Source organism: Semicossyphus pulcher, unplaced genomic scaffold, assembly GCF_022749685.1.
Source record: "Semicossyphus pulcher isolate SPU_LCO1_2020_fin unplaced genomic scaffold, fSemPul1.0.p SCAF_2, whole genome shotgun sequence".
NCBI classification, from domain to species: domain Eukaryota; kingdom Metazoa; phylum Chordata; class Actinopteri; order Labriformes; family Labridae; genus Semicossyphus; species Semicossyphus pulcher.
The window spans coordinates 25,618,120-25,643,648 of NW_027211693.1; the positions used below are offsets into that span (position 1 = coordinate 25,618,120).

Consider the following 25,529-nt stretch of genomic DNA (forward strand, 5'->3'; position numbering starts at 1 on the left):
GAGCAACCAACCTGCTTTCTTCTCGCTATCTACAGATGTGTCAAATGTACAAACATTTATAAGTTTCATGAATCCCATGAAAAGACCAAAACAAACATTTTTGTCATCCTAATACTCTTGTAAGTAACAAGCATTGTCTAAGTATCTGAAGCTGATGTATAGTTGATACAGCTCATTCCTCTGTTGTTGTCAGGAAACATCGTCAGTGACTTAAGACACGCACACCATCCTCGTTCCATAATGCTCACTAACGCACCTAATATATATTAATCTGTGACACATTATAGTCCTAACAAATGCACATTTTTCTTTCTATTTTATGTTTTAGGTTCTTTGATTATTGATTCAGATCCTAAATGAAAATACACAAACCTGTTAGATCTCCTGAATAACACTTCTTATAGCTGGAGCTGTTGGACGTGCCGTAGGTTGGGAAAGTTGGCCGACTTTAAAGTTCAGACTTTTTGGAGGCAGGAAAGAGTTCACTCATTTAAACATGATCAACTCCAACTACGACTCCAACTTACCAACCATTTCTGCCATTTTCTCTCTGCTGTCTGAGGATTTGTCTTTGATTAAATGTATTCAACAAGTTTGCAGGTATTTTAACTTAGCCAGTTTGTCTGCAGGTTAGCAGCTTAAGCTAGTTGGCTAATGTTAGCTGTCACCATTCGCTCTGCACACTTTTCATGTCAGTCATCAAATACCTTTTTTTTAACCTTAGCTATTTATTACCTTTAAAGTTTTGTGAAATACATTTTGCTGATAATACTTCTAATATATTTATTTATTTGTAATCTTTAATGTAGCATTTCTACTTTTAATTGTCAGTGTTTTTACTGAGGAAATGTTCTGAACATATCACAATCTTGCACACATACACCTTTTATACACAGCCTGTATTATACTCATAATAATAGGTGTGATATTTTGTGTAACCCCAGAATAATATTTGTTGTTCCCTGTGTATCTGTGGATCTATTTCTTTTACACCTGAGCATTAAAGAGTGAATGAAAACAACATTTTGTAATCTGAACAGACCGAGGTGGTGGACCATTTAAGAAATGTTGCTTAAATTGATTCTTTTTATATTTTGCATTTGAATTTATTAAGTTCATTAAACACACAATAAACAACAGCACATCTCAGTGGTCAAAGTCTTGACCTGTGAGTCCGCTGCAGCAGTGAGAGCAGGTTCATCAGGAGAGGTTTTGGAGGTTTAACAGCAGGAACTCCAGCTGTGTTAGCCCTCTGGTGGATTTTACTCCTGGCAAGTAAGCGTCTGGTGGAGGTGACGACACAGGAAAGGGTGGTCTGCAGGTTTGCTGCTCTCTTTCAGAGGAGTTGGTGTTGTTGAAGGCATTAAGCTCTGCAACGTAATTGTTCAGGCGAGCTGGAAGGGCTGGACGCTTCTTAAAGATGGGCAGTGCATAAGGATCCTTCAGGGCCTGAGCCTTTGTTATAGGCCAGGGCTCATCAGGGGGGATCAGTGGAGCTGATGGTCGTGGCACAACAGGATAAGCTGGGAGAACTGGGCGCTTCTTTCGGACAGGAAGTGCATATGGATCAGGCACGTCCTCTTGAACTGCTGTGCTGATGTAAGACTGAGCAGGCGGAGCAGGAAGAGCTGGATGTTTCTTCAGGACAGGCAGTGCATATGGATCAGGCACGTCCTCCTGAACTGCTGTGCTTACGTCGGACTGAGCAGGCAGAGCAGGCGAAGCTGGACGCTTCTTCAGGACAGGCAGTGCATTTGGATCAGGCACGTCCTCCTGAACTGCTGTGCTGACGTCAGACTGAGCAATCGGAGCAGGCGGAGCAGCCGGAGCAGGAAGAGCTGGAGGAGCAGGAGGAGCAGGCGGAGCAGGCGGAGCAGGAGGAGCAGGAAGAGCTGGACCCGCAGTAGAGTCTTGTTCTCTGGCGAGCTCAGGTTCCTCCTCTGGTTCTGGTTCAGCAGTGGAGGTCAGACGAGCCGGACCTTCAGGACTCTTGGATTGAAAGATCCCACAAATCTGTTCCACTGCGACCTCAACAATGTCATTCAGCAGCACTGATGAAAAACTTTGGATCCTGTTCTTCAAGACGTCAAGTGGACACGCCTGTCTGATCATTGTTAGGATGGACTCGACCATTTCATCCCGGAGGGAGCCGGAGAAGGTGGCCTGACGCTCCATGGTGGTGAGGGCTTTGGAGACCCCGTCCATAACGGCCTGTGTCACACTGACAGACATTTTGCTGAGCCGCTGGGAAGCCATGTTTAGGAGAGGGCGGGGTGGAAGCACCCAGAAGCCCTGCAGGACTCTGGGAACAACCTCCAGCACCACCTCTTGTGGACGGAGCAGTTTGACGCTGGGGGTCTGCTGCTGCCTCTCTCGCAGGATCTTTGCATAGTCTTTAGCTGCGCTGAGCACTTTAGGATTTCTGTGGGTTAGAGTTGTAAAAATGAAACCTTTAGAGTTTCACAGAGATATTAAAACCAGTGTACTTTAACAGCTATGTGTCAAATGTGACTTACTGAAAACCAGGAGGCGAGGCCTCGGGGGATTGGAGGAGCATTTTAGCTTGAAACGCAACATCCCTCATTTTGTTGTTGTTGTTCACTGACCAGGCCTGAAACACAAAATCAGATATTGAGTTTAGTTTTGAAATATTTCCACAATAAATGAAACAATTTACTCAAAGTCACTTTAAGTCTTGTCAGGATTTTAGTCTTACCAGTGACAGCAGAGGCTTGGCCTCCTCCTCATCGAAATCCTCCACTTCAAACTCCCAAAGGCTTCAAACAGACACAAACAGAAGCGTTATCTTTGCTGTTCCCGTCTACATCATTAGAGTGATCTTAGTGTGACATGAACAGAGTTCAGGGTGTCTGCATGAGTCTCAGATACTTACCGCTCTCTCAGCGAACTGGCGCTCCGCTCAAAAATCAAGCTGGTCATGTCTTCAGCAGTCACCTGAGATGGGATCTGGTGTTTCTGCTGAAGCTTGAGGAGTTCAGTCACCACTGCAATCTAAATATATAAAGAAGGTTCATCTTCAAGCATGAGACCGAGTCCAACATAAATGACATTTAATAAACGTGTGGGCCTGGAAAGATGAGCGTACGTACCTGAGATTTGTAACTGCTTTCATGCCAGCAGATCTGCAGAGCCCGATTATAGATGGATGTGCCAAACAACACCTTTAAAGGAAATAACATGTTACTTTTACCGTTCAGGAGTTTTTCTAAAAGAGTCTGAAAAGGTTTAAAGTGTTACTCCAAAAAAACAAGACATGAAACTCTTCAACTTACCCTGATGGGTCTGTAGACTGCTCCACTTCCTTCAGAGAAAGCCATTGATACTTTGTTGCTGTATTACAATACAGGACAAAAGACAACGCGTGTGTTGCTGTATATCACAATACAGAACAAACAATACAATAAAAACAACAGTGAAAACTTTCCAAATATCTTGTTCAAGAGAAAACTCGAGAGCAGCCACACGATCGATGCTTCAGGCAGGAAAGAGCAGACTGAGCTCAGGGTGGTGTCTTTTAAACTCTCTGCAGTAGAGTGCTGGCGCTGAGGTCACACTTATAGAACGGAACTCATCATGTCAATCTCTGGCTGGTCACCAGGGCAACACTTACTGCATCTGACCTGTTATTGTATAAAATGCAAAGTATATAATCACCATTAAGTCACTACTCTAAAAAGCTGCATACACCTGCTTTTTGTTACAACGAGGCTATTTTAGATCAATCCTGTTAAAAGCATCTCTTACAGTACTGTCACACATGTAATGCTCGAGCGTGGTACATAAGACAAAGGTTGGCTTGTGATCTGCACCCAGATAGAGAGCTGTTCTGTCCCTTTATACCTCGGCTCAGTCCTGCCTCTCTGGCTGAGCTCAACAAAGATGTGCAATCAACACGTTCTCATACACGTCTGTGACAAAGGGACAAAAGACATGGGACAAGTTACAACTCAAAGTTACCTGAGTTGCTGTTGTAAAGTCAAAGGACTAGAGATGGGACAATGAATGAGATGGGTTAAGGTGTGATTTTTCAAAGCAGAACAAAGGCCTCATCCTAGGGATTCATTATTCAGTGTGAAGTAGTTTTTCTCAACACAGGACTTTATACAGGAGAAGCAGACACTGACATCATGAAGTTACACTGTCCAGGACTAAACATGATCAAACATAATTTCTCGTTTTAACGTCTAAAAACTTCTGAAACAAACCAGTGAGCCACAATGTTGTACGGGTTCACATGTTTCTTAAGTGAGCACAGGGACTGTGGTTTATGTGGCCCTGCTTCCTTATGTACTTATGCTCATCAAATGTGTATTAATCCACAGAAGAAAATAGTCCCCAGTAAATGCATCACTTCTTTCTGTTTGAGTTATGGTACTAAAAACAACACTGTTGGAAATTAGAGTCTGAAAAATTAAACTACTTATTTCTGCCCTCCACCTGAGGAGGCTGGAAAGTGCAGAGAGAATAAAACTGTTGTTTTTTATTACATTAGTAGATGCAGAGAAAATTTGCTTTAACAGAAATTATTGCTCCTGAAATGCTTTTTTCTTCTTAAACATTGTTTCCTCTGATTAATTATTTGTTCTAATGTGTTAACCTGTTTGTTGTTGAGCTTTCTCTGCAACCAAAAAACACCTTATTTCCCAAATATCACAAACACTGCAAACAAAACAGCTTTATTTCTTTTAAAGTCATGTCTTCCAAAGATGCAACCAAATGCATTTGTCTGCATTTCTGTAGTTTATTTTTAGTCAGTCCTACATACACGGCCCTGCTGCCTTGTGAACATGAGAGCTCATCAAATGTGTATAAATCCGCAGGAGAATATAGTCCCAATAAATGCTGCGTCTCCACATGTTTGAGTAAAAGTGCTAAACATTATGGTGGGCAGCTGTTTTAGGAAATTACTGACATATTTCTAAAAAGAAAAATCTTGAAATATGTCGTTTTTTTTGCTGTTAACACAATTTTTCTTCCTAAAATGCAAGTTTGGTTGGTTGGTTAATGCTGGTCTCTCTGATTCATGGCCAATGGTAAATAGACTGCACTATTAAAGCGCCTTTCTCGTCTTCTGATGACTCAAAGCTCTTTACACCACATGTCAGCATTCACCCTTTCGTACACTAATTTAGCGCCATACAAGGTCACTAATCAGCTAATCACAGTCACACACAGCAGGCTCTGTCTCCAGGTGGGGTTCTCTGTCTTACCCGGGGATGCTTCGGCTTGCAGACAAGGACTCTACCTCTGAGCCACAGCCGCCCTGTGTGTATGTGTGGTGTGGTTCTGTTCGCTTGTTTTGTGCTTTCTTTGCACCCAGAAACCAGCGTGTTTGACCCCTAAGTAACAAACAAACACTCAGAATATAAAATAGCATTCTTTATTTTGAGGTCATATCTGCCAGAGATACAAAAAATACATTTAAAAAACATATATTAAGAGCACAATGCAATGATGAGCCAACAGTGTAATAACCTCTGAACATACTATACAAAAGGCACATGCTCTAAACCTCATTATTAACATCATGTGTGTCCTACAATAGGTGCCATGTGGCTGGAACGTTGGAGTCAGTTTGCTGGTCGACAAACATGTGACCAGACAAAGGAAATGTCGGTGAAGAATATTAAGTGCATCTGGACGAGACTATGTGTCATCTAAAACCTGTGTTCACTGTTCTCTTTCTCTGTGTGCTCACAGGTGTTATCAGGGTTCACACTAACAGTCTCTGCTCGGTCAGCATCGCACTGATCGTCCTTAAGACTGACATCTTTTTCTCTAGTTAGGGTGTTTTGTTCGTCCTGAATATCAGAGTCTGTGTTTCCTGCGAGCCTTGTGGTGTCACTTTTGTGATTGACAGGTAAGTTTTTACCATCTCTTGGATCCTGGTGAGTCTGCAAAGTGTCAGTGGAGCTGCTGGAGTCTGAGATCTGCTCCTTCGCCGTGTCGAAGGACTCGGTAAAAATACTGTCACTGTATGAATGACTGCCGATGGTTTCCGTCTCGTAGGCGTCCACAAACTGTCCGTCCGTATCAGGATCTCCTTTCCCATCATCATCTCCTCCATTAGTGTCTGTAGATCCATCTTCTGTGTCTCCATGGATTAAACAAGTTCTTGAAAATGACTCTTCTTCACATTTTTCATTTCCGGCTGTAGATGTAAAAATTCTGTTTCTCTCAACCAAACTTTCTGTACATCCCACATCACAGTCTGTTTCCTTCCTTTGGCCCGGCTCTGCGTCTGCATCGTCCAGGTTTTCCTTTCCAACAGCAGCGCCGTCCTCTCCAGCCAGAACTCTCTTCAGACTCCGGGCTCTGTCTCTGTAAACTTGGCACAGCTGAGCGTCGGGCATGTGGTTGCCGTGGATCTCGGCCAGCTTCATGTACACCACGTAAAGAGCCTCGGGGTTAGCCTGATCCTCCAGAGCCGCCGCTAGAGCCAACTGGAAGTAGCTCATTGCATCAAACGCATCCTACAGATATCACAGAGCAGAGGTCAGCACAGGTATCATCTAACTTAAACATAACATGTTCACATTTAAGGCTAACTTGTCATTCATGTTTATTTAAGCGAAACTTTAATGTATATATTCTGTTTGCTGCTGTACCTTCAGATTGTGTAGCGTGAGATTGCCCAGCCTGCAGTAGACCTTGGTGTAGTAGCGAGCCTCTGTAGGATGCTCCAGGACGGGCGGACACAGGGACAGTGACTTGAGGTAGTAGTTTTCTGCCATCTCGTACTGCTGCAGGCTGTAGTAGACTGTAGCCAGACGATGGTAGGCCGTCCTCTCGTTCACATGCACGCCTGCAGACAAATAACAATGCTGTCTGCTTTGGTATTTCTAAGACAGCAGAACTAAGCTGGCTTTATATTACTATTAAAGACAGTTTAACGGCACGGATTCTGTGATAAGTCATGCTCATACTCGGTACCTGTCTTGCTGGCAATCTGAACTGCCAGTGTTGCGTACTGCAGAGCCTCCTCCTGCTCATCCTGGTTCATTAACAGCTCCGTCAGTTTACTCAACAAACGGAACTCTGAGTGGATGTCCTTGATGCTCCGTGCAAATGGCAGACTGCCATCCTGAAGACAAACAGTGAATAGTTTAATTTAGATCAGATGATAAATATTAATTTAGAGCCTCTGTAAATTTGGCTGGAAAGAGTGAAAATGATATCAAAGTTGAGTTTCATAAAGTGTCCACAAAAATCTGAGTGAAAATAAATGTTTCAAACACAGCTCATTTTGCTGTCAAGTACATTTCTCACGAATGTGTGCGCGTAGTCCAATGGCTGTATATATAAATGGACGACATGTTTCCATCTGCTCTCATTGTACAAAATACCCACTATGACGGGCGCTGCCGTCTTGCGATGGTGACATCATTTGGAGCCAGAGTTGCGCAGTAGAGATCGGCGAGTGTCAGTAATTTTTGTATTAAATGTCTGAGCATTACAACGCCAAACTAAAACCCAATATCAGGAGCGTTTAAAGAAACTTAAATGACAATATTTCAATTTTGAATTGAAATAACTTTTGTATACTTTCTAGGTGCTTACTACTTTGTACATAATCCCTGAATTAGTTAGAGAGCTCGTGTGGATTTGGGTTTCCAGACGCTTTAAATTAATTTAAATAAAACTACTTAAGTGTGTTAACATTTTGCGACCTCTTACCCTGAAGAAAGGAAGTGAAGCCATCCTGTTCCTGTGGCCTTTAAAGTAGACGTCTCCTGCCTCCTCGTAGATGCTCATGGCAAAGTGAGGGTCATTCATCCTGAGGGCCGTCTTCACTGCTGCCTGTCAATCAAAATATATTGTCAATTAATAGTGATATCTAAAATTAGAATGCGAAACCTGGCTATTTTTAAGGAAAGTGTATTGTTACTGAGTAAAGGGGCTGATAAATTACTTGATACAACATGAAAGTGAAAACAGGCAGCTTTTTTCTCCTCACTTGCAGGTACATGTCAGCCAGCTCGTCCTCCTGGATGAGGTAATAGATGCGTCCCACCTGCAGCCAGGTCTCTGACTCCTCCTCCCTCTTGCCCAAATCAATAGAAATCCTCAGGCTCTGTTTAGTGTAGTCCAGAGATTTACGAGATGATCTGCAAACCACGAGGCAGAGTTTAGATTTAAACCAGAAATGTAAAAAATTGACGTGGAATAAAACTGCATTTGGAGGAAAGTGAGAGACTGACTTTTCAGTGTTGAGTGAGAGGTAGAGGCTGCTGAGGATTTCCAGATACTCTCCCTCCAACCTCTTGTCCTTCAGCTCTCTGGACACGGACACACAGTGCTCGTAGTAGACGATGCTCTGACCGTACAGCAGTATGTCGGCATACAGCCGACTCAGCACCTTGGCCACCACCATCTGACCTGAGAGGAAACAAAGCGGATGTGTTACCTCCTACTGTGACTTAATACGCTGGGATACGTGATCATGATATTGATTAAGAACTACTATACTCTGTAATTTGAGGCTGGCCTTTGCTGTGTTGCTGATATTATAAACCAATTCTAGCTTATCACAGATATACTGGTATTTGTGAATAATTAAGAGTAATAAGATATATTTTACATTGTTTACAAGCAGTGTTGTCGTTACATTATGTATCCAGCAGGGGCACTGGAAAGTTCAGTTTTCAAATGTTTCTGCCCAGCAATGTCCTGCTCAGCATGTATCATACCTAATGTTTTTCATGGTAAACATGATAGCTTATAACTCATTTTACATAGACTAATGTGCACACATTCAAAGGCATAGTTTAACATCTTGAAAAAAATACGTATTCTCTTTTTTTTGCGAAGACTAAGATGAAAGATTGATAACCACTCATGTCTTCAACAAGAAGCCAGTTATCTTAGCTTTGCTTACAGACTGGAAACGGGGTAACAGCTAGCCTGACTCTGTCCAAAACTGCATCCTGTTGTTTTTACGCTGACGTTTTTTTGTGTGGATTACATAAGGAAGAAATAAAATGAGCACAGATGTGGTCGTAGGCATATTTTTGTACCATCTTGCAGATTTAGACTAGCCTCTTTTCACCCATTTCCTGCTTATGAGCTAAGCTAAGCTAGCTGGCTGCTGTTAGTAGTTGTCAGAGTCAATCTTCTACTCTTCATCTTACATTTTGTTAATAAAAAGAATGACAGTATCCCCCAAAATATAGGACTACAATAAAGTGTGCAAACTTGTACTCACTGTGCAAGTTTCTGGCATGTAGTGCAATTAGAAGCCCCATTTCATAACACGCTCTGATGTCATGACTCCTCCCCCTGTCTTTGTAGCTCCGCCCCAGCCAAAGGTACGTTTGCACATGCTCCTCATCTGTGGGGCTTTCACCAAGATCCAGAAAAAGATGCAGGGATCTGAAAATACAATTGCATTACAATGAATAACATGTTCTATGTTTGTCGAGTAAGAGCTAGCTTAGGTGGAAATTTTAAACAATGAGACAGATATCTGACCTGACCAGGAAGCGTTCTGCTACCAAAGACGCCCCAGCATCCAGAGCCAAGCAGCCCAGGTTGGCCAGTGCCAGCGCCTGGTTCCTCTGGTTTCCACTTTCTCTAGAGATTAGCAAGGCTGAGTGGAGGTGCCAGCCGGCCTCTGGGATTCGACCCTGCCGTCTCAGACACAAAGCCAAGAGGTTGTGGATCACGCCTCGTTGTGTGGGACTGTCTGTGCCCTGGAGAGAGATGTGTACAGACGCACAGATTATATATGATACTCCAATACAGGTATTTTTAACCAGTAGCCTCTAAAATTTGTTGTGCATTTATCAAAGTACCTGTAGTGATGTGAGCAGTGGTTGTAACACACTCTGGGCCCTCTCAGCCTGGCCTGTCAACACCAGCAGCCACCCGAGCAGCACCGAGGCCTCAAACCCCTCCTCCTCATTGATGTTGCCTCCTGTTTCCACAGCTTGCTGAGCACAGCGTACTGCCTTATCCAGAGCATCATACTGCTGGTAGACAGAAGCCAAGCCCTGACACAGGTCCCTCTGCGTCTTCATGTCCTCCCCTCGCTCAGCTATAGCCAGGGCCTGCTGAAGGTAAACCACAATCTGAGCAGGGAGCAGCGAGGTTCCTTCCTTCCAGAACGGGTTCAGACGAACAGAGTTCTTGATAAACAGCTCGATTCTTTGGAAGGCATCGTGGAGAGAGTGGTCTTGTCTTGAGTCCAGGCTAAGAGCGGCCAGCGCTAAATAAGGCATGTATTTACGGTGATAGAGCCAGCTCAAGAGCCAGTTGAGGTCCAGAGGAGCTATGGGATGTCCATCGGCAGCAGAGAAAGTCGCTGAGAGGAACTGGAGACGCTCAACAAAGGGAAGAGCGTCATCAGTCTTCCTGAGAAGCAAGAAGAGGCTGGAGATGAGGTAGCAGACACGAGCCTCCAAATGTTTGTCCCCATTCACCACAGATCTCCTCAGGAGCAGCTGGAGCAGTTCAAACTCATCCGTAGAGGTGAAGGTGTGGCAGGGGAGGCAGAGGAGCAGGGCAGTGGCCTTCTCCAGAGTCTGAGGCAGCTTGTCCGTCATCTTCTGCTTCAGGTAGACAGCGGTGAGGTTTGTGAAGAGAGCGACGAGGAGTGGCGTGTCGGAGAAACTGTCCACTCGAACACTGAGGGCCTCCTCATAGTACACACGGGCCTGAGGAGAGGAGCAAACACAGTCGACATCTTTGTTTTTACTAATAACACAATTCGTAAAAACTTTTGTGACGAGGTGAAGATGTGTCATCCATCTCTTTATACTGTCATTGTTAAAAAGCTTTGTGGGACGAGTAGGAAACACAAATCTGCCAATAAAGTCTGACTTTATGTACATGTACACAACACACACAATAATGCTAGAAAAGAAGTACCAACCTGGGAGAACTTAACCTTCCGTGCACAGAGTCTTCCCAGCAGGAAGCACGCCCGTCGATGAGCCCAGTGCATGCCCATTCTCTTGGCACACTCCCTGACGCTCTCTAGGTGCCCTGACAGCTCGTCCTCGGTCTTACCGCTGAAGGTCACCCACAGGAAGGAGTACTGCAGGTCGTACAGCGGGAGGAAGTCCTCCTGGAGGAAACAACAAACAAAAGAATTAGGAGAAGTCTCTTCACAGGCTGTTCTCTTCTGGCCCCTACATATTTGTTTAACTACTTCTGCTGACCCATTTTTTGACACATGAAAAGTTTTAGGAGTTTTAAGCCAATGCATAAATAACATAAGGAATATTAGTGGTGCTAATGCACCGTGCTTGCTTGGCCCTGTAATAAGTACATAAATGATTACACTTGGTCTCTGCTGACCTGGAAGTGTTCCTGGTTGAGCAGGGTCAGCGTGGGGTCACTGAGCTCGGAGTCGTCCCCCTCCCAGCTGTTGTCCTCAAGGAAGAGAGGCGGGTCTTCCTGGAACTCGTCCAGTTCCCTGAATGTGTCGTCCAGAGTGAAGGACAGGCGCTCTCCCTCCTCTGGCAAAGGATTGTGGGATTGATAGAGGGACAGACGAGGATGGGAGTGAGAGACGGAGGTGCGAGGAGAGGACTGGTACGGGGGCGTCCCTCCGCTTGCCTCTGACATGACGCTCAGACGGGTGCTTGTAGAGACTTTATGATCTGTGATGAAGACAGATACGGTAAGTAGTCTATCAGAGCAGAACAGAGAGGTGGATAAAGGCAATTTTTCAAGCTGTTTGAATGCAAAACAGCTGATTTCCTCGTTATATTGCAAGGCATTACCATGTTTTGGCCGATTCCTGATGTACATGAAATCAGTCTTATCCAGTCTGTCTGCAAACACACAAGTAAATCAATTTAAGCGTCATTTTTCCAGATCAGGAGAAAGACAGAGCCCTTTTGTTTGCCAGAATGACGCAGTACCACTATTTAACAAACAAACTGGCTCCGCACATCAAACCAAACATGACCTAGATTACAATTATGGTCCCTAACAGTCGAAAAGAATGATATCGCTCTATCAGCCCGGTCATCCAGTTACCTAGCCTGTACACAGAGCTGATGTCAGACGAGAAGAGTCTTTCCAGCAGGCCGCCGTCACTTGGCTCAGAGCTGCAGGGGTTGACCTGAGCCAGGCCGGCCCTCTCCTCCTCAGTCAGAAAGACCAATTGTCTGTCTCTGTGTGGTCAAAACAAAGGCAGCATTATCTCGTCTGCTGTCTCTCCAGCTTCCTCAGAAGATTTCATAAAGCATTAGCACGGCAGTAACTCATGCGGATTTGATTGAGATAAAGAGCTGTGAGATTACACAAGCTAAAGCCACGCCTTACATTATACAACTAAAAAAAGTTAACTTCTTACAAGGGTTTGGTGTCCAGGGGTTTGACATGGGCCTTGTGTACGAATCCAGTGTGACCCGTTGAGGTGTGTGTGCCAATAAACACGCCCAGGCCTCGGACTAGCAGACCCTGGATCTCCACGACGTCACCTTGACTTAGCTGAAGCTCATCCGGGCCCTCTGGACTGTAGTCAACCGCTGCTACACAGGAGCCGGTCACTGAAAAAAAGAGGTCAGGATAATACTTTACACAGTCTAAATTTGTTGTATTCTTTATATCCTGCCAAGGAATGGACAGGATATGGGAAGTGTAAAGTTTAAGTGCTTTTCATGAGTGCATACAGGTCGGAGCTACTAGTATATACCTAAGCATATAAGTATTGATTCACTTTGGCTGTGCACTGCTTGGTGTTCCTCTGAGCAGGAAGTGGAATAGTTTGATATAACCCTCCGTCTTTGTAAACAGTCAAATTGCTGACTGCACAAACACAATATGTAAGTGATGCTCGGCATTCAGACTAATCACAATGTATTTCCCGCTGTTTGAGAGGAACTTAAACTTGTTTTCATACAATAGACATCCAGGAATTGAACTAGTTAGGTTGACCTTAGCAAGCCACAAATAAAATATGCTAAATCAGAGTGCAAAGACTGTCTGCTCAGCAGTGATGCGTTGCTGCATGTGCTGCAGACTTAAAGTGCTTAAAGGAGCAGTTCGTCCCTGGAAAAAGCCACTTTCAGTCAAAGCTGGTGTTCTCTGTAATCAATAGAAGCAATTATGTTTGAAATTGGCGCCATAGCTGTGAAAGTTGTACAAACAGGCTCAGAGCGGTACAGAATCCGACATAAGACGAGAATATACCGGTGGAACGTCTAAAAAATCTTCAGGTCTGCAGTCTACATTTCAAACCTGATGATTTTGAACGAGGCATGACATCGGAGGTGAGCGTCCTAGATTGAGGAAGTGTAGTTTAGCAAGCTCCCTGGCCTCTGCCAGATGACGCATTTTACGTAGTCTGGTGGAGGTTTTCCAGGGCCCATTGGAGAAGTCGATAGCATCCTCCAAAGGCACAGAGCCAAATTGCTTCTTTTCTACCATAATGACATTAGCTCCTCATGATAGCATGACAGGACTGAGGTTGAAAATCGGCGTTAGAGCATGTTCCGCTAGCTAAACTACATGTTCATATTATCTGTGAAACAACAAAACTGTTCATTAAAAAAAAGTTTTATACAATCTCTGAAAACATATTTGCTTGTACTAAGCAATAAATCTGTGCTAAGCCAGTATCGGCCTGATAACTTCGTCTGACTGATATATCAGTACGGCTAAAGTTTTAAGTATCTGTTCCTGAGTATAGTACACTGTACAGCATGTTGTATGTGTCAAACGATGATATATGCAGAGTGACTTTACCTATAGAGTGTTCAAATAGTTCCTTTTCTGTCGGCGTGCATCCAGCATTGCCCGGGAACTTCCTCAGGAACCACCTGACCAAACAGGAAGTAAGTTAAATTTAATTATGAAACCTCATGTGTAAAAATGTCCACGAGCCATGTTCTGTTTATGTGTCCAAATGTTTTGACAATAGAAAGTGTTAATCCTGCTGCTTACAGAGTAAACATGGTATCTGTATGAGAAGTGGCTCATTTGAGGAACACAGAGTGACTCACTGATAGAAAGGGTACGGCAGCGGCTGCATGGCGTTGACTGGCACCAGACCGTGGCTTCCTGTGGCGAGCATGGTGCCCTCCCACATGTTGTCCTGCCCCGTGTCCCTCACCATCAGAAGGTCGTTCTTTTTAAAGGACAGCTGTTCTTCATCATCCTCGTCCTGATCACTCCTTGTGAAAAGGGCCTTAGCAAAGAAGGATCCTGCAAAGTATTAGTAGACAGAGTCAAGCACTACAGCTCGCCACACAGACATGTACAGAGAGTATAATTAAGTGTGTGAATCCAGACATGCGAAGTGTTATAGTCAGCATTTTAGTGTTGGTGAAAATCAACACACTTAAGTTTAAGATCAGCAAAAGTGCTACAGCTAGTGCGCTCTCATTCAGTCACTGGTAAATGATGGATGTTTTATATCCTCCTCTATTAAGTTAATGTAATTCTCATCACTATTTGCCAGCACTGCAGTCCTATTATATAATTCCATGAAGCTTTCTGCCTAGGGGAAATGTTGTGGAGAATGTAGTGCAGGCTTAGCCAGAGGAATCAATATGCATTCCTGGAGGGAAGTGGAACATTAGTTTTACTTTGCAGATTATTTTACGGTGCAGAACATTTAGAGCAAAGTGCTAAAACTCAGTTATAACAAGTTTTAACTAAATTGCTGTGTTCAATGAAAAAAGGCCAGCTGTGGACATGAATATAAATGTGTTCAGTTAAAGTCTAACTTGTAATTAAAAGTCCATTACACTTTAGATATCGTGTACAGTGATGCACATAAGCACTTCTACTCATAATACAGCGCCTGTTTCTATAACTTTAATGAAGTCACGTGTGGCAATAAAATTCCTTAGGCTTTTATACGGTTAATTGAGGTCACTCAAAATGGATTAAGAAATAATGGGATCAAATGGCAGCTGCAGTCAGCTGCTGTATAATTACTGACAAGATTGAAGGCACTTCTGTACTTCAAATATTCACCCTGAAAACCTGCTACTTTTAGAGAATATATTAGTCATAGTTGTCAATAACTGTACTCATATGTCTTAATGAGTTTGCATTAAATGACAGAACACAACATCACTGACCCTCCTGGAGTAACAGGCCCAGGTACAGGGTGGCCAGATGTTCCTCGTCCACAGTCACATTGATCTCCAGGTCGCTGAGCAGCTCCGGGTCCAGCCACACGGACTGATCACACAGGAAGTTCTCCAAGCAGCGAGCCACGTAACCTGCAGCCGAGCACATGAATCTCAGATACAAATGCTATAATAATGCTATGCTAACAAGACTGCATCCTCTATAACAAAACCTCAATATGCAACTAGGATTAAAAAAGACCCAAAATATATAACCAAAAAACCCAGCAACTGTCATTAGACTCTGATTAAAATGTTGCTAAATGCTAATTGGTGCCAAAAGAACATTTAATTTCTCTGATCTACTTAAAAACAGTGAGGTGACCGAAGACAAAATAACCAAAAATCACCAAAACACATCATCTTCTTCCCAAGCTTTGGACGAAGATGTTGTGTTCATCTACTAATAGCAAAGTTTCAGGAGCAGGACCACACCTCTCCTCCTCTTTTGCTCTCACATTCTGCACCCCTCCGTCCCACCCCTCCTCTCTGTCCTCCTATCCGTTGGGCCCTGAAGGGGTTTGTCGTGCCCGGGCGCTACGGTGGATCCCCAGTGAAGCCTCCCCAAAACGTTGACCACAAGAGGTTTGACCTCTCCAAGTCCAAGCAAATAAAGGACCTTTTGGAAAAACATATTTTCAGGGCCTTTACGGCAGAAAAAACTTTAAGTGTTCTACCTAATGCTAGGTACGTTGAAAACTTCCAGATCTCCTCCACTGTCTTGAACGTGAGTACGAAGCTGTCCTTCTCAGCGTGGACGGACACCAGACGTGCAGACAAGTCCTGCAGAGACAGAGTCATATTTAGTAACAGAACACCCTTAAAGTGCACAATATACACACATTATAACATATCATATTGCATTAAAAGGACTCTTTACGCATCTTAATGCACCTTACTGTTGGTTATCATATCAGAAGGTTTCAGTACAGCCATGTAAATCTTGCACTGTCAGGTCTGACTGTCACTCACTTTAAAGAGTTGGATGACGTCCTGGCTGTTGCTCTCCACCACTCGGAGTCGTGTGCGCAGTGCTTCCTGCAGAGCCCGGTCAGGATCCACGCTGGAGCGCCTCCTCCCAGTGAACAACAGCGCAATTTCTAGGCAAAAGACAAGTCGAATGCTGTGATTAATCACTCTAAGATTCAAGTGTTTCTTCCAGAGGAATAATATGGACGATAAATAAATCCAATGCAAATAAGCTGAGAGGAAAAATTGGCTCAAAGAACAGAAAGAGGACTTAGCATCCAGCATTGTCTGCCAGAATGAGTCAGTAAATGAATGAATGGCTAATGCGTTTACAATCCTTCTGCTAATTCATCACACTTGCACAAATGACTCGTAGTTTTCAGAATTAAGTGAGTAAAGAGGGAAAACTGAGACTGAAATAAAACGGTCTGAAAGAGACGAAACTTCCGAGACTTCATTAAAGATTTTCCTACATGAGCTAATATTTCAGTGAGACGCTCCGTGAGCACGATGTTATTCCCCGGAGGAACAACAAAGCTATTACGACCTCTTATGGACTCTCAGTGTGGCCTTTTAAATCCATTTGAGAGGAAGAACCTGGGGAACGTGATGGATGGAGCCAAACTGCTGAGTGAGTAAAACATTAGTAGACAGGGAATTGTGCCTCATCAGTATGCATGAATCTATAATATGCAGGGGGAAATGCTTCTGCGTGTTTAAGATAACTAGTTTAGACTGGCTCAGTTGAAATATACATGACAGGCAGGGGACTGTTTTGGAAAAGCTACGTTGAATATACCTGAGGAGAATTTCTCTCCCAGTGACACTTTACTTCCTCTCAGGAAGGCCTCTTTCTTCTTCCAGTAGCTGTCAGGCTCCACCCCTCCTTCACCTGATTCCACCAGAGGACCATCCTCCTCACCTGCGCCTGAAAAAGGAAAAACAGTCAGGACATTAAGATAAGATTGTCATCGTTGTTGGTCTGATTCGGCGCCAGAAGGAGAACGTAAAAGTAGAAAACTCAAACCAGTGCTGGTTAATCATATGTTTCCAACACAGCATATTGTGTTTGGGTTTTTGTGTGTGATAAAGACAGATGAGTGTGGAAACAATTTTAAAAAGGGTCATAAAAAGGTCGGTTCGAGCAAGCTGCAAGTCCAGAATAGTCGTGGGGATTTAACTGGAAGTGTTACCAGATGACACAAGATGGTAATCACTGTTTTGCCATTTAAAAGCACATCTAGGGACAGTATGTAGTTATGTTGTACAGGTTGAATATTTAAATAAGAGAAGTGGTTCACAACCTGCTGAACTCAAACATTCCTTTTTTGACACCCATCATAATGCCATTCTATTTCATTGTAAACTGGATGTTTTTCCACAACTAGTTTATTCATATTTATGCACATTTCATACAAAAAACCAATTTAAAGCTCCATTATCTATTAAAATAAATGGAAAAATGCAATTTAACAAAAGGGAAACCTTTTTAAAGGAAATGTAAAAAGTTAAGAACGGGGACATAAGTACAGGAAAAGAGGTCAAGATGGTTCATGATGAGTAATTAAGGTTGAGTCAGTGCAGACCGTTAAAGTTTACAACCTGAATTTAAAGGTGTTCAAAGTTAATGCCTCTTTGTTCCAGCTCTGTGATGCATGTGAACAAAATGCTGCATCTACAGGTTCAGTTTGTCCTCTGGGAACCGTTAGCAGCTCAGATACTCTGAGAGGCTGAAGTAATCACAGATGTTTCACTAAACTTTCAGTTTAAGCGGATTAGGTGAACTTTGTACTGCACTTGGACTGGCAGAAGTTTCTGCCACTTATCCGTTATTTTAGGCTTATTCACTCTCAATCTCTTATGAGGTATATCCCTCACTTTAAGTTTACTATTAACAGCCCTTTTCACTTAACTTTTAATTTCTTTTCATCCAACTTTTAGCCAAATATCTACCTATTTACTACTTTTAGCTTTTCCACCATTTAGCACTATATTTCACCTGCCCATCTAAGTTATCATATAGGCTACTGTTTATACTTTTAGTCTCAACATGCATCTATATTATCTGAATAGTTTAGTTAGTCTATAATCTTGCCAGGTACCCTCCTTGTAACTCCAAAAGTACCCTTTGTTTGGGATCACTGACTGACTTGGAGTAGTTTGAAAGTCAGCTTTAAACATAGTTTAGAAACCCTTTGACCATCAGCCAGATGGATTCATATAAAACTTGGCTTGTGCATAATAGTGGTGACGGGCTTCCCCTGGTTTGTTCCATTGTGCAGAGAGGATGTCCCAAACACTTCCTCAGTTTGTGACCACACAGACAGGAGCACTGCTCTGAAATAGCCTCGGCTACAAACTTATAAAGCAAGCTAAAATAACATGATTGCACATTGATAAAAGTTTGGTGTACAGTAGTCTACCTTGAGTCATGATGTCATTTCCTGAGAAGTGTTCACCCCCAAGAGTGTAGGGTGGTTCCCTCCAAAGAGCATCCAGCTCAGCAGGGGAGATGTCTAGAAAAAGAGAAATTAATCAAACCTCAATTCGAAAAATGTTTTTGTCCCATTTATGCTGCCTTTTAATCATAAACTTCTTGAAAAGTTTCATATCATTGTATCTAAAAAGAAAAGCTTTCATTTTGAGAAATACACACATGCTTTCTTGCCGAGACGTGAAGATTGATACCACTCTCAAGTATAGCGGGCACTAGCAGCTAGTTAGCTTAGCGAAACACCTGAAGCATTGGAAACAGCTAGTCTTGCTCTATCTGTAAGTAAAGGAAAAGGCTAGCAGCACTTCTAAAGCTCACAAACTAACGCACTATACTATAAAACCAAAGACATTTTATTGGGGGTTATGTGACAAATTATTACTTGTCTGGGAGGCATTTCCAGGCAATGCACTAGAGACTACATGAAGTTACTGCTCCTAGCCAGATATAGTCCAGCAATAGTCCATTACAAAACAGCGGTTGTAACTTTTATACTTAGTATGTTGGTCAGTTTAAAAATAAAGATATAAACCAAAAAGTTAGTGAGCTAAAGAGGGGCTTGTTTTGCTAAATACTATGCTAGCTGTAGTCTTTAGCTAGGTTAGCTAGCTGTGTACTGAAAGTAGTTTAACTTAAAGTGGTATCTCGGGAAGAAAGCAACTTAAGAAAATCACTCAAAATGTCAAAAATAGGCCTTTAGGTTTGGGGGATAGTTAATGTCACTGGGGGAGTTTATACTGAAACAGCCAAGTTGAAGCAATTGGTTAGTGAGGGAGTTACAGGGGGGTTTGGGGGGAGTACAGTGACGTTGGACAGACACAGACACAGCTGCACTGACATCAGAAAACCCTCCAGGCTCACACAGCTGCCCTGCCCTTGACTCTGTCAGCATGGCCACATGTTGTCAGACCAACAGTCAGACACCACTTTATATAAACAACAATAAAAACAGTAACAAGTCGGAATAAAACACATCTTCTCTTCCATGCTTTGTCAGTTCAACAACACACAAAAAAACAGTATTATCTTGATGCAAAACATTCACAACAACACTGGGGCAACAACTTAGGAACACAATGCAATATGACATTAGGCCAAAGAGGACAAAAGCCTTTTCTTTTCCATCCTACAACACTGAGCACAGTTAGCAACCAGCAGGACTGCTTGAGTCAACACGAGCACAGTCATGCTGCTACAAAACAAAAACACTCCATGCCCTTTTTACCTTCATGCCTAAGTGTGTTACCCATGTTGTGTCTAGACCACCTATACTCCTGTCTACATGAGAGTAGCGGTATGTCTCATGACGGTGCAGTAGTAGTAGTAGCACAGAGAGCGAGCTGGGACAGACCTGTGAAGGAGGAGAGGCAGACTTTGATGAACGGTCCACAGCAGCAGGAGTTGAGCAGCGGTCTGCAGCAACAAGACGCCATCTGGCCCAGGAGCCGGCAACTCCCAGAGATCAATGCCATCCCATCAGTTCCCCTCCAGCCTCTTTAACAACAACTCACTCTCTTCCTCTCTGCTGGACAAGCCCTGCTTCCCGTCCTATTCCTGTGGTCCCTTTCCTGCCTCTCTCACTCCGTCTTTCCACCAGTTTGTGTTCACTGGATGTGTCTCCTGTGCCCCCCTGTGCAAGCTTTATCTCTTCTTCTTCTCTATCTGTCTGGGACTGCTCCTCTTTTAATCCCTCTGTCTCTTGCTGTCTACATCTCCCTCCTCCCACCAGCCTCTCCCTCTCTCTCTTCGGTTGCTGCCCAGTCAGTCCGTGAATGCACAAAGCACTCTCTGCGATTGGTATGAGTGTGTGGGGGGGATGCAGGCCTCAGTGAGAGTTTCCCTATAGTATGTGTGTGTGAAAATATGCACAGAATGTGTGCCACAAAGACAATGTGTGTCTCTTTTGTGTGTGCGTTGCTGGGAGGATGGTTTGCTGAGCCACTGTAAGGCAATGCCACACAGGGACGGGCTGCAAGGTCACAGAGAGGGGGGCGAGAGTGGCCCGGTGGCATAGATCGAGGATCACCTTATACACAACGCAGTTCAACACAACTCTGCTCTCTAACATCAGATGGGTCACAGGCAGCTGATACGACATGAACACACCTTGATAACATCATCCTGCAAAGTGCGGTCACCATGAAGAAGAGAACAGGATCAGATAATGGAGATTTGAGGGTGAGAGAGTTAATGAAGACAGATGTGTCTATTAATGGAAAGGTCAGAATCATTGACCTCATGTGACCCTTCACCATCCGAGGGTGGATAATGCAGCAATGGTTCCATTTGGAGTGAATTTCTCTACACTATTCTCACATTTTCTCAATGTAAAATGTGCCTGTAATGCTCGACACAATGTGTTTAGGGATAACAAAAGGCCTAAATAGTGCCAGATTATTAAGCTGTGTTTGGTGCGGTGCCCCTGATCTGGGTTACTGACAGTGCTCAGCACTGAACTATGAACTCACTCTAATAGGATAAGAGATTAAGCTGAATCACAAGATATAAATAAAATACTTCATAAATCAAATTACACTCACAGAGTGAGTTTAATGTGGAAATGTTGTAAACTGTAATAATCTAGTTACGAGAATAGTTCATGAACGAATCGGCTAATACAGCGTTAGCCTAGCCTCATTGCTACAAAACTTTATCTATACAGCCATTACAACATGGCCACTGACCTATTATGACCATTGTGACCTATATATACCGCTCTGGAAAAAATTAAGAGACTACTCCAAATTCCAAAGTCAGCATCTCTCTCTTCATGTCATGCTTGTCAGCCCAATCCAGATCTGAACCACATTGAACACTTCCTGAATGTGATCAAGAGGAAGAGGGACGGTCACAAGCCAGCAAACAAAGCCGAGCTGCTTGAATTTCTGCGCAAAGAGTGGAATAAGTCTTTAAAGACGCATGAAAGCTGTAACTAAAAAAAACAGGTTATTCCACCAAAAAATGTGTTTGTGAACTCTTCCTCAGTTAAAACATTGGTATTCTTTTGATTTAAATTTTTTTGAACTTGTTTTCTTTGCATTATATGAGGTCTTTGCATCTTTTGGTTATCTTAACCAGTTGGTCTCTTAATTTTTTCTGCTGTATCCATACATTTTTTTGTACCGCTTATCCTGTTCAGGGTTGCCAGGGGGCTGGAGCCTATCCCAGCCGTCATTGGGCGACAGGCGGGGTACACCCTGGACTGATCTCCAGTCAATCACAGGGCTGACACACAAAGACAGACAACCTTCAGGCTCACACTCACACCTAAGGTCAATTTTAGAGTCACCAGTTAATCTAATGAGTATGTCTTTGGACTGTGGGAGGAAGCCAGAGTACCCGGAGAGAACTGCAAACTCCACACAGAAAGGCCCCCTATGTCTGAGCCAGGATTTGAACCTGGATCCTTCTAGCTGTGAGGTAATCACAGGCGCTAACTACTGCACCACCGTGCAGCCCTGTATTGGATCAGTATCAGAATATTATTCATCTTGAATCCATCAATTAGTGGAAAATGTGTGTTTTGAAATAGAAAAATAATGTTATACAGTTTATTTATCAAGTTTACAGTTTATTGATGATAAAATAAAAGAACATGAGAACATGTCTTCTACTTCTTTGCACGCTGAGGGCCTGATGCACTTAAGGATTGCGTTGCTTTTACGCCCGCTAAACCTGTGTAAATGAGACAACAAGACCTTGTCTCTCTCTTTCTGATGATGTCACACTGATCTGAAAAACCTTTAAAAGGGTTGAGCAGAGATTTAGTATAGCACTACCCTTAAGCTAGTGGGCTGGATACCTACATACCTCCCAAGCTTAATCACTTTAACTTTTAGGAGAAGTTGTTTTAATGCTTACCCAACATTGGAAAACTTATTAGCCTAAAGGCTGTCTGTGAGTAAAAAGTTTGGTCTGAGAATACTAATCAGACAAAACAAGAGCCTCTGCATGTAATTACCTCTCACTGAAAACAAATGCACAAAGCTTCTTCCTCCTTTCTGCCCTGATCGTTTCACTGCTCGTAGACAAAGCAGCTGATATCCCTGTCTGAGACCTGACCCTTCATCTTGTTTATCTGTCGGCTGAATGGTCACGACTGAATCTGTGCGTGTGTATCTTATGAGGCAGAAAGCTGTAAACAGGCCGAAGGCGTGTCAGGGCATATCCTGATACTCTTTAGACTCCCCTGCTTGTTTCTCATACAGATTCTGTCTAATCTAATAAACACAGGCTGCTCAAGGCTGATCTGTGCGGTCACATGCTAGGCCTTTGTTAGTTTATTCACAAGGGTGGCAGTTGTCTCCGGTGACATCCACTTTAAACACGTAGAGGCGGGCATTAAAATCTGATTTCTGATGATGCTATGTACAGTTAGCATCAATATCCTCTTTGCTGAACACCTGTTGGTGTAGCTGTTGTTTCCTGGCAGCTGTGGATAATCATCCTCCTCTGAGACCACACACTGCAGAGACATTACTGAAGTCTCTAAACAATGCGCATGATTAAAGACATGTTAAGCCACAAACACAGCACTTCATGTGTAATGACAGGGGTTATCAAGTCCAGCGACCACATACCATAAATGACCCTTTACTCCCCACGCAGTCTGAAACCACAGCGAAAGCCTGAGCTGCCATTGTGACACTCGGCGGTCCATGACAATAGCATTGAGCCTAATGTGAAACATATGGTGTCAGCAGTGTCTGGCTGTGCTCAAATGCATTACAAGCAGGGGTTGTTTGGGGTGTTTGTGTGTGTCTGTGTGCACTTATACCGTCTTGGTTTGTAGATTTGGAAAATGTGGTACAGGAGTTAGCAGAGTGAGAGTAATATGAGACAGGGGCTCTAAGTTTAGCATAACCCCCCGTTAGCTCACTCTCATGCCTGTGTGTCTAGGACAGAGATCCCTGCAGGGAGATTCCCACACTGTTGCATAGCGGCATTTTACAACACTGGAACAAACATTGTGCAAGTGTTATAACAATTTCCAACAAGACAAAGTGTATTTCCACAATCTGACAAACTTTTTATTATTAAGAAATTAAAGAGAGACATGAAAAATACTCTTATTTTTCATGGCTACTTTGTTTTTCTGCTCTTTAGTGAACTTTAGAAGCAGTGCATTACATTATCAAGCAAACAGTGCACAAAATAAGGAACTGAAATCCCTGTATGGCACGTACATTCAATTTAAAGCTCCACTGCCCGTCCTGTTACCCGTACACTGACAGTAACTTTATATTTATGTAGCTAAGTGTAAAGTACAGCAGTGTTCAGCCTTACAAACATAAGACTTGAAAGCAATTGGATGTGTTAAAAGCGAAGAAAAAACATCTCTTACCTCTGTGTTGCTGCCAGCTCTCCCCTCTCAATTCATTCCTCATGTGAGTGGAAGAATGTCTGCATCTGCATATATATGTATGGATACGTTTTCACCATTTAACCGGTGAGTTGCTTCTTCTGACAGCTGCCAGATCTGCCGTCATTCTCTAACAGCACAGCAGAGCAAAAACAGAAAAAGAAAGTGTGTATAAGTTAGTGAGTGTGTGTGTGTGTGTGCCTGCGAGCGCTACAGAGGCTTTCCCAGACAGCATGTCACTGACTGAGGAAGTTTTGCTGCTAACTCCTCCCATCATTTCTGTGGGACAAGGGCACAACCTCCCCCTTCTCTCTCTCTTTCTAACTCACCCTTTTCCCCTTAAACACACACACTTCCTCTTTCTGTCCACATTAGGAAACATGACCCTAAAAGAGGGTTGAAGTTGTGAAAAGAGGTCAGGTAATAATTACATTTTAATCTCTCTTTTAAAAGCTATTAACCTTTTATATTATGTGACACTATGAGCTCAGTTTATTTCCTCATTCTACAACACCAGTCGCACCAGTTTGGTCTGACTGCACCCGCTGTCAGAAGATGACAGACGATCAAAGCCATCAGCTGGTTTGAATAATAGCTGAGCCCATACCTGAAAACCAGTCGTCTTCATTCCAGAGGCTTAGAGCCTTCACAGACCTGCCCATCATTTTAAACACACTTCCTGCATTCCTCTAAGTGCACTGACAGTGTGAAGTATTTACCCGCATGTGCTACATGACTGCGCAAAAACAGGCAACAATATCAGTGACCTTTTTATTACTGACACTTTTCCACTTTCTGGGTCATGTCCGTTCCAATCTGTGTGAGTGGAGATAACAATCCCCGGGCCTGCATTGCTTTGGTTTCTTGTGTTTTTTTCCCGCCTGCTTAGTTAAATATAAACTCTGCAACTGATTGTGTATCCCCAGCCCCCAGTGCACCATGACAAAGTCACCCTGAACACAGAATATCAGCCCTGCGCTGCACATGTGATCATGCAATTGGCTATGCAAGGCTGCAGGACACAGGCCATTTATTCTGCTCTGTTTGAAAAAAAAGTGTGTGTGTGTGTGTGTGTATGTGTGTGAGGTAGATAAAGAGGGGGAGTGTGGGTGTATTAAATAGCAACGAATTAGAAATAGACAGGAATGGGTGGAGACAGCAGCGTAGCATTACAGAGTGGATGGTAGTGTGTGTGTGTGTGTGTGTGTGTGTGTGTTTCCCCTGGCCGTGTGGTCGGACAAAGGGCAAGGATTGTGAGGGTTAGTGAAGAATGCAGCACACTGCTGATCAGTGTTACTGATAGTAGGCACGTGCCCTGAGAGTGATTGACAAACAAAGGACACATTACCTCCGATAGAAAAACACTGAGTGGATGATTCGGACAAACAATGAGGTAATACATTCAGACAGCAAAAAAAAAAACACACAATCATGTCGCCGCCATGTGTTCAGCAGCACATAAAAAGCAGAACTTATGCTCCATGTTGGTGTTTTTTACCGCTCTGCGGGCTTGAGGAACTGTTTCCATCAGAGGGAATAAAAGTGATGTCATCAGCGTGCAGGTTTATTCCAGTAATGACACATACCA

General features: G+C 43.3%; 1 protein-coding gene across 1 annotated transcript; it reads right to left on the minus strand.

Moving 5' to 3' along the window:
- Positions 1 to 5,400: 5,400 nt before the first annotated feature.
- On the minus strand, positions 5,401 to 24,149 carry sh3tc2 (SH3 domain and tetratricopeptide repeats 2). Its single transcript, XM_069670448.1, has 22 exons — positions 23,924 to 24,149; positions 18,509 to 18,601; positions 16,885 to 17,013; positions 16,089 to 16,216; positions 15,794 to 15,899; positions 15,066 to 15,209; positions 13,980 to 14,181; positions 13,723 to 13,796; positions 12,329 to 12,524; positions 12,010 to 12,146; positions 11,751 to 11,801; positions 11,323 to 11,627; positions 10,895 to 11,089; positions 9,816 to 10,676; positions 9,493 to 9,713; positions 9,227 to 9,393; positions 8,223 to 8,400; positions 7,979 to 8,129; positions 7,699 to 7,821; positions 6,955 to 7,105; positions 6,630 to 6,826; positions 5,401 to 6,494 (listed from the first exon to the last, which is right to left on the minus strand). The coding sequence occupies exons 1-22, from the start codon at positions 23,964 to 23,966 to the stop codon at positions 5,679 to 5,681; spliced, it is 4,668 nt and encodes a 1,555-aa protein (XP_069526549.1). The 5' UTR covers positions 23,967 to 24,149; the 3' UTR covers positions 5,401 to 5,678.
- Between the last annotated feature and the right edge of the window lie 1,380 nt (positions 24,150 to 25,529).

Bases quoted from the DNA above. Each gene is read 5' to 3' on its own strand.
- sh3tc2 (XM_069670448.1), bottom strand. From the start codon at position 23,966: ATGAGGAATGAATTGAGAGGGGAGAGCTGGCAGCAACACAGAG. The intron at 18,602-23,923 runs GTAAGAGATGTT...CTCTTTTTCTAG, and splicing joins GAGCTGGCAGCAACACAGAG to ACATCTCCCCTGCTGAGCTG. The intron at 11,802-12,009 runs GTAACTGGATGA...GTGTGTTTGCAG, and splicing joins CAGCTCTGTGTACAGGCTAG to ACAGACTGGATAAGACTGAT.